The sequence below is a fragment of the Apaloderma vittatum genome, unplaced genomic scaffold, assembly GCF_000703405.1.
Source record: "Apaloderma vittatum isolate BGI_N311 unplaced genomic scaffold, ASM70340v1 scaffold22795, whole genome shotgun sequence".
Taxonomy (NCBI): domain Eukaryota; kingdom Metazoa; phylum Chordata; class Aves; order Trogoniformes; family Trogonidae; genus Apaloderma; species Apaloderma vittatum.
The window spans coordinates 81,901-94,978 of record NW_009716856.1 but is presented as its reverse complement, the minus strand read 5'-3'; the positions used below and the strand labels follow the sequence as shown (position 1 = coordinate 94,978).

The 13,078-nt window shown below is 37.0% G+C and overlaps 1 protein-coding gene across 1 annotated transcript in view; it reads left to right on the top strand.

Moving 5' to 3' along the window:
• Window positions 1–1,093: 1,093 nt before the first annotated feature.
• LOC104274155 (calcium/calmodulin-dependent 3',5'-cyclic nucleotide phosphodiesterase 1A-like) overlaps window positions 1,094–13,078 on the top strand; it is a gene marked incomplete at its 5' end in the record, with an annotated part of 37,962 nt that continues 25,977 nt past the window's right edge. Inside the window, 3 exons of the mRNA XM_009869698.1 lie at window positions 1,094–1,234; window positions 5,908–6,008; window positions 8,404–8,529. Of these exons, the coding sequence (XP_009868000.1) occupies window positions 1,094–1,234; window positions 5,908–6,008; window positions 8,404–8,529 (368 nt within the window). The remainder of the gene's footprint in view (window positions 1,235–5,907; window positions 6,009–8,403; window positions 8,530–13,078) is intronic.

The window sequence follows — 13,078 nt, the reverse complement described above, 5'->3', positions numbered from 1 at the left end:
AGAGTGTTGTGATTTAACCCCAGCCGGCAACTAAGCACCCTGTAGCCACTTGTCACTCCCTGTGCCAGCAGTATAGGAAGAAGGAATTGCAAGGGGAAAAGTGAGAAACTCATGCGTTGAGATAAGGACAGTTTTATAATTGACATTATTATTTTTATTAATAATAGTAATAGTAACAATAATAAAATTGTAATGAAAAGGAGAATAAGAAAGAGAGAGAAATAAAGCCCAAGAAATAGAAATTATGCAAATGAAAACAATTGTTCGCAACCAGCGAACAGATGCCCAGATGGTCCCTGAACGGTGGCCCTCCCACCAGTCTGCCCTAGTTTTATTGCTGCACATGACACCATATGGTCTAGGATATCACTCTGGTCAGTTGGGGTAATCTGTCCCACATGTGATCCCCTCCCGAATTCTTGTGCACCCCCAGCCTCCTCGCTGGTGGGATGGGGAGAGAAGCAGAAAAGGCCTTGACTCTGTGCGAGCACTGCTCAGCAATAACTAAAACATCCCTTTGTTACCAACACTGTTCCAGCACAAATCCAAAACACAGCCCCATACTCACTACTGTGAAGAAATTTAACTCTACCCCAGCCAAAACCAGCACAATGGGAAAATAAGTGGGACTAGATAGTACCTGTACTTCATACGTTGTCTGGAGGAAGAGAAGGAAGGAAAGTCGTGTTATCAGAATCAAGGAAACCTTGTCTCGGGCAAGGTAAAACTGGTGAAGAAACAGAGATAATCCTATTGTTAGACTCCTATCTGTCATGCCTTTATTATATGAGAAATTTATGCATTTCTGGTACAGACAGATGTTTTAAAAACTTTTTGGTCAGTAGCTCTGCAGCCCCTTGTACACTAACCTCATTCTGTGCATACTGTATGTAGAGAGATATAATGTGTACAAGAATTGTGTGAGGACTCCCTGATGCATCTAGACCATTATGTTTTAAATTATTTTTTGTTGTTGTTGCTTGTTAGCTAATTTCTATGGTATATTTATTTGTGGTTTATTTATTGCATGGTTAACTTTCCTGCTGTTGCAGGAAAAAAAAAATACATTTATTTTAATTTTTGCTTCCTCCAGATCCCTGTTCCCAATCTTATTTCATTTGCTGAAGCTCTTGAAGTTGGTTACAGCAAATACAAAAATCCGTACCACAATTTGATCCATGCAGCTGACGTTACTCAAACTGTGCATTACATAATGATTCACACTGGTATCATGGTAAGAGATACTTCAAAGTTCAATTTCCTCCTTTTCTCAGACTCTACTTTTTTGTATAAATGTGTACGTGTGCCTTTTTTTAAGGAAAATGCTCCCTTGAAAATTGTTTAGAGAGAGATTCCAAACTACCATTCAGACTGTGAATTTTATGTCATTTTAATAGATCTTTCAAGGTGGACGTGAAGAAAAAGAAGAAAAAATTTCCTCCTTAAATCCTTTTTGCTTTACATTGCCTGGGCTTGGGTATTATATATCATACTAAAAGTGATATATTTGCAGGAGTGGGCAGGTGAGATTTTTTCGCTTCCACATCAGAGCCTGGGAGGTGTGATAGGCAAGGAAGCTTTAGTATCTGTTGGGGTCCTGGCCATTGAAAGATGTACTCAATCAGTGCAGGCTCACTCAGATATCCTGCAGTTGCTTTTTCGTTTAGTTTCCAACCTTATTTAGGACTACTTTTCCATACTGTGTGTGCTTATGGCAGGCAAGAGGTTGCATTAGCCTTGCAGTGGTGCGGTATCCCAAAATATTTTAGCATTTGCTCTGGAACTGAAATGAGTCTGTGCACGCATTTTTGCTCTAAACACTTACCTTAGATTTAATACCAGCAGTGGGAGTCTTGCCGCTATCAGCTTGTTAGACAAAAGTAAACACTGACTGGAGGAAAATGGACATCTCTGTCAATGGCCTTTTGATGATTTGTCTTCAATACAAATTCACTTCCTATAAAAAAAAAAAAGTGCGAAGAGATAGTGTCTGACTTCTGTTTGCAGAGCCATGAAACAATTCCAAAAGACTTTTGGAAAGGAAAATTTTAGGGCTTACTCTAGATGTTTGTGCTCCAGTGTATACACAACAGACAGTCATTCATTTACGTTTAAGCCTTTTCTTGGTGACAGCTTTGCCTTTGGCTTCAGTGGAGGGAAGAACAAGTCCCTGGGCATAACAGGGTTTGAGTCTACTATTTGGAGGAAGTGTTGTGCTTCTAAGCATCAAGTTTTTAAAGTCACGTTTTAACACAAGTGCTATTTGCAGTGTGAAGCCTGGAGTCTTCACCATCCAAGATTCTTTCTGCTATTGAGATGTTTTCTTGAGAAAGACTTCCATGTCAGACTGGAGCATAGACTAGACAGCTCTTACCAAGATGACTCAAAAATTGTTGCATATGATGTTCACCTATTGAAACAATATTTTAATAAAAGAAAGAAAAATGAAGATATTAGGTCATGATTCCTATCCTACCCTTGTGTTCTACTGTAAGAACAATTGCAAGCATATGAGACATGTCTTTCTTGCAGATATATACCTGGATTATCAGCTTAACGTGGAGGAACATCCCTTTATTGTATTATACATTATAAACATCCCTTTGTAACTGTGCCCCTCTGCCCTTCAAAAAAGACAGCAGAATCCAGATTTTGTTTGTGGTGCGAGGTCAAGGTTTCAACTTCCAGAGCTCTCCTAGCTATCTTAGGCATTGATTAAACAGCTTCGCAACACACTTTGTGTATCTCTAAACACCAGATGAAGGAACTGGTTTTTGTATTTGAGTATCTGTTATTCCACCAGGTGCACACAAGAATGAGAAAGGCATCTCCAACTCCATTTTTACAATATTAGCATCTTAATCTTGTAACTGCACTTTGCTGTGATTTGTTCAATTGTTTTCAGAAAAGATTAGATTTCATTGTTGTTACTTTGCTGTAAAACCTGATTACTGTTGCAATGCTGCTATAAAATATCCCTGTAAAATCAGGCCATGCTTTAAATATTCACATTTGAATTGCTGAATTACAATACTGGAAAGTTCTTGGAAAGATATCTAACTAGGACAACACTTAGACAAGAGTGCCTTCAAACAGATGTAGCTTGCCAGGCAGAAGGAACATTTTTAGAAATCAGTGTTGAAAGAGGGACTAGCGATCCACAGCTTGCAAAGTATTTCTGTCCCAAATGTCATTTGCAGTTTGAGAATGCATCAGTATCATGGAAATGTTCTATTTAACTTGCTAGGTTTTTTCCCATTGCTTGGTTAACCCCACAGAATCCTACCCAATAACAATTTGAGGTATGCTTCTCAAGCTGTAGTTTTCAGAGTATGTCTATTGTAATGCCTCTTTTAACTCTGCTGTATCTTCTAGCAAATACCTGTGTTGAAGTCAATTTGATGCAATTCTGTATCAAAATTCTGGGTGATTTTTACAGATCCCAGATTGAAGTTCTTGTGCTTTTGTTGTACATTGTGGAGCTGATACTAACTCCCAAATCTTGCAAATAATTGCTGTCATCCCTGTTCACTTCTCAAAGACATACTGAAGCAAATGTTTCAAAGTTGAATTTTAGAAAATCCCTTTCATGATTCCTGTTGTTGAGGTCATATATTTTTTAACTTTTATAGGCACCTGGAAAACAGCCATGTTTCAGCATTTGCCATAAAAATTTGGCTGGTCAGAGTTTATACTTCTCCATAAGCCCTTAGAGAGATTCCAGTGAAGAATAACACATATTCAGAGTCACAGTTAAAGAAATAAAATTATCATTGGATTTTTCCACAAGTTACTGTCTATATTAAGAAAAAGAATCCAGCCACCTCAGATCAATGTGTTGGAAAGTTAGATATCACAGGTGGCACACAATCTACTAGTGTTCCCAGGAGATTAAATCTCAGATGATACGACTGAAATATATAACTCAAGGTTGCTTTTACGAAGTCTTCATCTTTATAAAAATTTAAGAATCCAAGTCCCAGGGAATACATATTGTGAAGAACTTCTGAGTCATCATCGATCATCTTCCCACCATCCTTTTTCTCCTCCCACATACCTGTATTGCTCAAGCTAAAGGAAAAAATGTCTTTACTGTCAGTAAGTGCATTATGAGACTCCCTTTCTTACTCATTTTTTAATCTATCTTTGTTTAAAAAAATAGTTTCAACCACAGGTCAGGAAAAGTTGAAATGAGTCTATTTACCTACTAGCAATTTATAAATACTGGAAAACATCTCTCAGTAGGTGAGATCTTTTCCAATAGGTGTTACACCTGCATGGCATGCTATCAACTGGAGGGAAGCAGGTTCTTTGCAGTCTTGCAGACCTCCAGATACATGTTTTTCCCTTTCCCTTTGAGAAAACCATTTGTTAATTGTATCTCTAAGAGCTTTATCCTGCTTCCTTAGAAATCCTTTAGCTAAAGAATTTCTCTGGTTCACTTATTTGAATACTGATCTGAATTTTAACTGTACGGCTAGTCTCCAGAATGCTTGCTCTCATAGAGTACTGAATCAAGTTTCCATGTAGCCCATAGGTATTGTTTGTAAGGAATGTTCTTCTACTTATAAATGCATTGTCTAGTGATGATTTTGGCTACTAAAAAAGCTGATCTTTTTAAGGGTTTAGCATTAGTTACTAGTTATTTCTGGGTTTCTATTCTGTTTGGTATGTTGAAAACATTGTGAAAGCCAGGACCGGTCATGGCCTGGTTTCTTGTGACACACAATGCGATGAAGGTCATCGTTTCCAATTTTAGAACTGCTTACAGTACATTCGCATTCCTCTGTTGTGACCTTTTCAAATCTATACTGCTTCACTAACAGCCAGTACTTGTTGTTCCTGAGCAGTCTTATTCTGTCACTAAATGAGCTATTTCGTTATTCTCAGTTACTTATGGATCTTGCCTGTTTCCTTTCTTCTTTGAAATAAGTACTACTATTGGCAGCTTATACATCTTATATCCACTCATACACATGTATGTGCATATATGGATGCATAAGAGTGAGTTAGTTCTTTTATCCCTTATTACGGAAGCTTACTTCTACACTAAAAAAATCTGAAATGTACGTGGAAATGCTTGACTGGCATTTGACTTAATGAGTCCTATGACTGCGGGGGTTAATTGTCATATTATTTTTCTGCACTCATTTTTAGATGGAGTAAATTTTCTCCTCAAGGATGATTTATCATTCAAGAAATAGGACTTGAAATATAAAATAATAGAGGTTATTTTCCAAACCAAGTGATATAGAACAGCCTCAATTAGCAAGAAGTATAAAGTGCACAAAACCCTAGGGCCTGCATTATTTTGTATACATGACCCATATTACCTTTTGTTCTGTGTAACTGTATACTAGCTTTATGCACCCTTTTTTTGCATTATTACAAAGTATGATAAAATTTAGAACAAAAAAATTTCCGATGAGTCTAATTTTGAACACTGGTAAAATATAGTAAATGCTGATATTGAACTAGAATTTATTATGAATTGAATATATGGTTTGCTAAAAGACAAATTATAACCTTAACTTCATATAAAGTTTTTAGGTGAATACGCCATAATTTGGCAAGTGCCAGGTATGGACTAGCAGATTAGATACTTCCTACTCAGAACAGCTACAAAGTATACCGTATGATTATTGTAATAACTTCCTGTATTTTTTACTGCCAATATTTACTTTGCTAGTGACCATAAGGACGTTAACATGGTCTTAGAGAAATCATAATTACAAGTTATTTTACTCTATAATACTGAAGTGTTATGGATATGTAGTTACCTGGAATAGGACAAGAATCAAGTTTACTTGAGTTGAAGGTAATGCAAAACATTTCTGGTACTGGAATGTTCAATCTGAGTTAGGGTATTTTAGAAAATATGACTAAGTTTTGTTTTTTGTTTACCAGCACTGGCTCACAGAACTGGAAATCTTAGCAATGATCTTTGCAGCTGCAGTCCATGATTATGAACATACTGGGACCACAAACAATTTTCATATTCAGACAAGGTAAGTGAAGAAGTCTCTGGAGTCTGCTGTTCATTGATCTGAGCTGTGACACACCTCTTACTGATACAGTCAGGAAGCAGCCAGGTCATTCCTGGTTTTATTAATTGCTTCCTTAACCTCTGTTAATGGGGCTGATTGAAGGAACAAAGACAGTGTGGAAAAGTAAGGAGTTAGCTCCATAGTGTTTTAGCTCATTGTATTTTGGAGCTGACATGTCAAGGGAGATTTCATAAAGATTCAGAACACAGACTTGAAAACCCCTCACCCCTCTGTTTACTTGCTTAAATTCTGGTGCTTCAAACTCAGATATTTCCTTTATAGTGTCCTCAGAGAAATACCACTTCTTTTTCAGCAGTGTTGTCTGCGCTTATTTCAGGTGCTACATTTTGTTTCAAGTCATGTATTAAACTGAAAGGGTCCTAGTACAGAGGGAGAAACCTTCAAGTACAGTTTTAGAAACACCTGCCGTGAATCCTCTCCTGGCATGTTTTGAAAACATCTGCAGTAGTTAAAAAAAAGAAATCTAGGAAGAAACCCAATCTGAAAGTCAGGCTAACTGTATTCTTATACAGACACAGGGTATCGTACTAGCCTCTGGTGCAGAACAACAGCATATACCTTAAAATATTTTCAGCTTATCAAAGCAAACTCGCTGACCAATCCATTACTGAGTGATAAATGGTATACCTGATACTTACCTTGGTACAACATATTTTATTGTTCTATTACACTAGACTGTACTTTGATTTTAGTACCCTCAGTTAAGGAGTTTTTATCTGTTCTTGAAAAAAAACTATTTCAGTAAAGCACTGACATATTCTAACAGCAGCTCTGTGCTAGACATACTAGTACTTTGAACAGAAGCATCCTCATGCTCACCTATACAGATGAAGTGCTTAATGGTTACATTTAAATTAAATCTATAACATACTTGTTGCCTGAGATGTGCCCTTTAGTAGTGACCAAATTCTAGATCTGCAGCTGAAATAGAGACATAATTCTTTTCTTCCTCAGTATAGTCTGGCCAAAAATATACTTCAATTTGTAGTTCCAAGTTTATATTACTTTTCTATTTTTGTCCTTAATATTTTGCTCTGAAGTATTGCAAAAGTGGAAAATCAATTAAGCTATTAGCCTTTGAATTTTACTTGGGCATACTTGTGAACAGGTATTTGTTTTGTGATGGTGCTCATTCTTCCCTCCTAGCGGAACTTGGCCCTAGTGTGGCATCCCAGGGCCATGATTTCTGGCTGCTTTTGCCTGAGAAAGGCTGATGAAATGGCTGCCCTCGTCACAGCAAATCTTATCACTGTTTTGAAGAATCTGGGGATCAGAGTGTGCTTCATAAACATATGCGATTGGCAAATCACAGATTTTTCCCGTGATTTAATTAGGATTAAGGATGTATGTATAGTCATTATTTAGGTAGGTTATCCACTTTCCAGTTTGTTAGAATCCTTGATACCATACTGTACACACGGATGATTACACTGAATATATGCTATTGCTTAGCAGAACAAGAGATTGAATTTACCTTTTTAATATCATAGTAAGCTGCACTGCTAAATCATTACACCTTTCTTCTAGTACAGACTTCTCAGTCGACCAACTTGAAATACTGAGAATAGCTTTAGCAGAATGGAAGCTCAGCAGAGGGAAGACCCAAGGTTGCTTAGCAAGTCAGACCAGGTCTTGGGGAAACAAATTCCCCAAGAATTAATGACGTCTGAAGCTATGATAAATCCATAGCATGTGAAAATTTGTATGTAATTTGGTTATTGTCGGCTAAGAGGGAAAGGATACTGTTGAGGGTGCTAGCATAATGGTAAGGCTTAGGTTCAGGAAACATTTGAATGCAATCAGATAAGGTTTTTTTGGTTTTCTGACAAAATGTGGCATCTGTTTAAAACATGAAAATGAAATTTTTAACTATTTTATTATTTACAGCTCCTTCTGATTATGAGTGACATGGGCCAAAGCACATCTCTCTCGGAACAGGGGTAGTAACTTGTCAATACCCATGCTATGTGTGGAGTGTCCTCTGTTGGTGAATGCGTTGCTTTTTAAATAGTTGTATTGCCTAAGAGTACTCTTGAGTAGTCTAATCAAAGCGTTTCTGTTGAAGCTCAAAAATTTGTGTCACAGTTATATCATATAAATAAAACATACACATCCAAAAAATATGACTTCCCCACAGCAAGATATACAATAGTCTGATGATATTTTTGAATGCATTTAGGATGGAAACTTTGTCAGTATTTAATAAAACAGGAACAAATAAACGTAGTTTGATATACATATTGTCAATAGTTCTCATACAGTATGCATAGTCCTACCATTCCCAGTACAATCATCAGGATGCTGTTTCAAATTTTGCCCTTTTTTTTAACACTAGGTCAGATGTTGCAATATTATACAATGATCGCTCTGTTCTTGAAAATCATCATGTAAGTGCTGCTTATAGACTCATGCAAGAGGAAGAGATGAACATCCTGGCAAATTTAACCAAAGATGACTGGAGGTAAGGCCTACTGTGACATTCAAACTTGATTTCAGTATTTAAAAATAGTAAAAAGACATCAGGCCTTCCCTGTGGAGTCTATTTTAAGAGTTCAAATTACAGGAAGAAACTTTGGCACTGGGAAGAGTAATGATTATTTAGAGCTCAAGGAAGGCTGCTGTGCTGTAAAGAAGTACTGTTTGGGAAACTTCATGTAATTTTCCAAATGAGGTTGTGCATTTATGATGCACAGTGTTGGACTGTGTGGACAGTGTCTCAGATGAGATAGCTCTTCAGGAAACTCACAGTGCTGTCCCTCCTGAGCTTGGTTACCTTCATCTAAGAGTGGCTTAAAACCTCGGTGCAGAGTCACGCTCTGCCGCCAGCTTGACCACTGCTGCCTCTGGGATTTCTGGTGTGTAACACAGCACAGCAGTCACATCTTGGCTAAGCAATAAAAAATGAATTAGCTGGAGAGTCCAAAAATAATAAAGGCCCGGAAGCACTATAGAAATCTCTTTTTTTCTTCTAATTTTTAGTGTAATTCTTGAAGAAAAACTGACCAGCTGAAATAATCAGGATCATAATTGATATGTCACAAATACTAAGATATGTAAGACCACAACAAGTGCTAGAGATAAGACTTTATCCATTATTAGAAAGGGCACGTTATCTTTGTATTTCTTTGAATGCTACTACAGAATTTAAAATACGAGTCTTCTGTGTGTTTCTGTAAAGATAGCTGTTATTCAGAGATCCTAAAATAACTTTTAAATAGGTGGACTGTGAAGACAAAAGAGAGATGTTGTGCTTCCAGGAATGTCTTCTCCTATGAATTATGCTACCACGAATAACAAAGCTATACGCCACTTTATTTTTATTTTCACAAAATTACACATTTATGAAGGATTACATGGATCTCAGACCTAATTTTGGTGTGGTGTGTCTTTACAGATACATATATTTACAGATTACCATGTTTTGCATGGTAGATTTACATGATTTTACTTACCCCTAAAGAAAGCATTTATTGAAAGTTTTTTTTTAACCTTTTGGTTCTCAAATCATTATTTTTCTGTAGCTACTTCAAGACACTTAATATTAAAGCTTTTTTTTTTTTTTTAATACAACGTGTGAGAGGAAGCATTCACTTTTTCATTCTCATAAAAGATTTCTTCTCAGAGGATAGTCATTTGGATTTAGTTATCATAAAGCTTGTGTTTTAAGTATAACTCTGGAGAAAGATTTCTGGAAGTAAATTATATATTTTAGAAGTAATTGCCATATACACCTTGATTTTCATTGCCAACGTGCTTGGAACTGTTTTGGGCCTGATAATTTTGGGCCTAATAGGTCTCTGTGAACCTATTTTTGCTTATTCTAGCTATTGAGTATGGAAAAAGTGATCGTGCCAGTGGAGAGCCATCAGAGGCTTTTATTTTGTCTTTTAAAACCCTCATTGTGGAGAGCTAATGTTTTTCAAATCTTCATAGACTTGCTGCCTGGAGTATGTTTTTTTGAAGTGGTGTTGTTTCATATTGTTTCCTACCAGAGAATGCATCTAGGTAGAAAGGGGCAGATCTTCTTCAGTTGAATTTCAGTTCAGGACTGGACCAAGAATAGCTTGAAGACACTTCTGTGCTTCACCAGTCCTGGCTCGTTCATTGTCGAAGGAAACCAGAAATGAGTATGATTGCAGTTGCTCCAGCTGACAGAAGTCTCTCTGCCAGCTAGTACAGTGCACCCAGTCATTCCCTCTGGTTATTTCACTGGGGAAAAGAGTGATAAGATGGAAACTCCTGTGAAAGAAAGTATTTGTCACTGGAAAGAGGAGCCTATCCTTTCCTGGTGTGTGACGTTTATACATACTGCTCCAGTGGACTGCCACAGAATAAAGGGAGAAATGTGATAGACTCTCTTCACATTTCTGAAGCACACTCTTCTCTGCATAGATTGCTTGGTTGGATCTTCCCGCACTTCTTTTTCCAGTCCTGTTATGGACCCATTGTTCTAACTTCTGTTGCGTTTAGTTTCTCTGTGGTTTTTGAACCTGTGATAAGCTACCACACTCCTTTGGAAATTGCTCAGTCATATACTGGGTGTGTTTGCACTTGCTTTTGAGTCTCCTCTCACTGTAACCCAGTTAGGATTTCTGGAGGATCTTACTTTAGTTTTGCGAATTTTGTTTGTATAGAGTGGCTGCACAGCTTCAGTCCATTCAGTGCATCCAATTTGAATTTGGTGGGATTTAGCAACCAGAGAAAGTAGAATTTATGGTCTCTTGTTGGGGCTATTTGAACAACTTAAAAGAGATGTCACTTAGCTAGGCAAATACAATCTATACCTTCAAACAAACCACTAAATTCCACAGCATGCCAGTCTGAGAACCTGCGCAACCAGTTGAAGTCTGATACTTTAGAGAGTCAGTCATGGAAATGATGGTTTCCTGGTATTCATTTCTAATATCCAAAAATTCCTGTTATCCTGTCATCAGATACTTTTGTTCATCGATGTGATGACAGATCTGTTCGCCACTTAAAAGAAGCTCTTCAATTTTATAATTATTACTAGAGTGAACTTCTTGACTCTATACTGAAATTTATGCTATTAGACTATGAGTTTTGAAGTTTGTGCTGAATCAAATTGGCAGTAAATTGAAGTGATAATTTGTTCCACTTTTTAATGTACTTCCTGGGACTGATAAATTTCTTGACTACTGTCAGATATTTTCTTGAGTTGCAGCAATTTATTTTTTTTAAAAAAATTAACATTACTGCCTATTTAAACAGTAGTTCTGCTAATTATTTCAGCAAGATGAAGAAAAATGACTGAGAATGACTTTATAGTATTACATTTTCTTTTCTACATCCTAATGTTAAGAAGATAAATGCACTAATAAACTGTCAACTTCAATTAAGTTTAAAACATGGGATTTGGGTCTGAGCAGCGAAACACTGCCAGCATTCTGATGAGGATGTCCTTTGTGGATAACGCATGTGACATTCATAGTCATTTCTCACTCTTTTCTCAACTCTGGAAACATATTCCAGTCTTTCATATTGTCCTGTTTCTCTCACTTAGCACCCCTAGATAACTCAATCTCTTTTTTTCCCCCTTTCTCCTTTGATTTACATGGAGTGTTCTAGCACCCCATGTGTTACATCGTCAACTATAAGTGGTCAGGCACTATTAAAGTCTCAAACCATTCCAGTCATAAGGCATACAATTGTATATTACCTGATTATACAAAGAAGACTAAAAGAAAAAAAATGCACCATATACAGTGACTGATGAACAGCTTGTCTGGGAGTCTTCTGTCTGAGGAAAGCAGGACTGCAAGATAAACCTTGTGTCTTCAGTTCCCAACTTGGATTTTCTCATCTTAGCCCTTTCTTGTATTTTTTCATTAGTTTCCAGTTGACTAAATGTCTTTATCGTGGACAAATCCAGGTAAAGCTGGTTTCTTTTTACTGGTTAACTGCCACCCCTTGTCTCTTGTTTATTAAAGCATTATTCATGTAATTTTTTCCCATCATTTTACAACTATTTTTTTACAATATTCTATTCACAGGATGTATGGATATAGGAGGGTTAAGAAAGGATGACAGCACAGGACATGACAGTTTACTTAAGACAAATGGAAACTGTATACTCAAAACCAATAAACTTCCAGTTGTGGGCCTCAAAAAGCCCACTATGTACTGGACATGAATACCATTACCACTTCCTGTTGTAGAACTGAAGACAACACCACTTACGCATCTTTTTGCTGTGGTAGCATGAGCAATACTAACAGTGTTGTCCCAATGCCTGTAGCTGTGGGCTGCGTAATGAAGCAGGCAGAGATTTCTGTCCAGGAGTTACCTACGAGACCAGATGAGGTCTACTTCAATATGGAAGTTGAGGCAGTCTGTTTCCCCTGGGAAACAGTTTCAGAATGATTTAAGTCCAAGAGTAATCATCTGCACAATGGTAGTAGACAGAGCATTCATAGCTCTAGTAGAGCTTTATTTAATGTTTTCTCATCAGTTCTCAATTTTCCATGCCTCGGTTGATGATGAGTGGGGACACAGGCAGGAAACAACTGCAGAATGTGGGTAGAGAGCCTAGGAAAATCTCCCGCAGAAAGGGAAAGTTATAAGTATTTCAGTCGTACAGGGTTTAATAATACAGACTCCTCCATTTTCATGCAGTGTTTGCTGTTCTTTTTTTTGTTCTTTTTATTTTTTCTATTGGGTTTGGCTGGTTTTGAAGGGTGCAATTTCAAAGCAATTTGGAGGAGGAACAGTTGGGATGCAAATTAATTAGTATCTTATTATGAGGTCAGATAAGGTAAGGCATTTTCTAAACACAAGTTGCTATGGCTGCTTATTACTCAGTAGAGGTGAAGGATTGAATCTTTGAGTTACATCAAAGCAAATCAGGAATAAGTACAAAAAAAAATCAATGAGGAGTATCAACTTACTTATGCAGCTAATTTGTCTCAAAAGCAGTCTTGATAGTTTTTATAACAAACTGTTCTAACAGCACTAAAGAAAACTGCAATTTACCTCTTTAAAACATAGTCCTT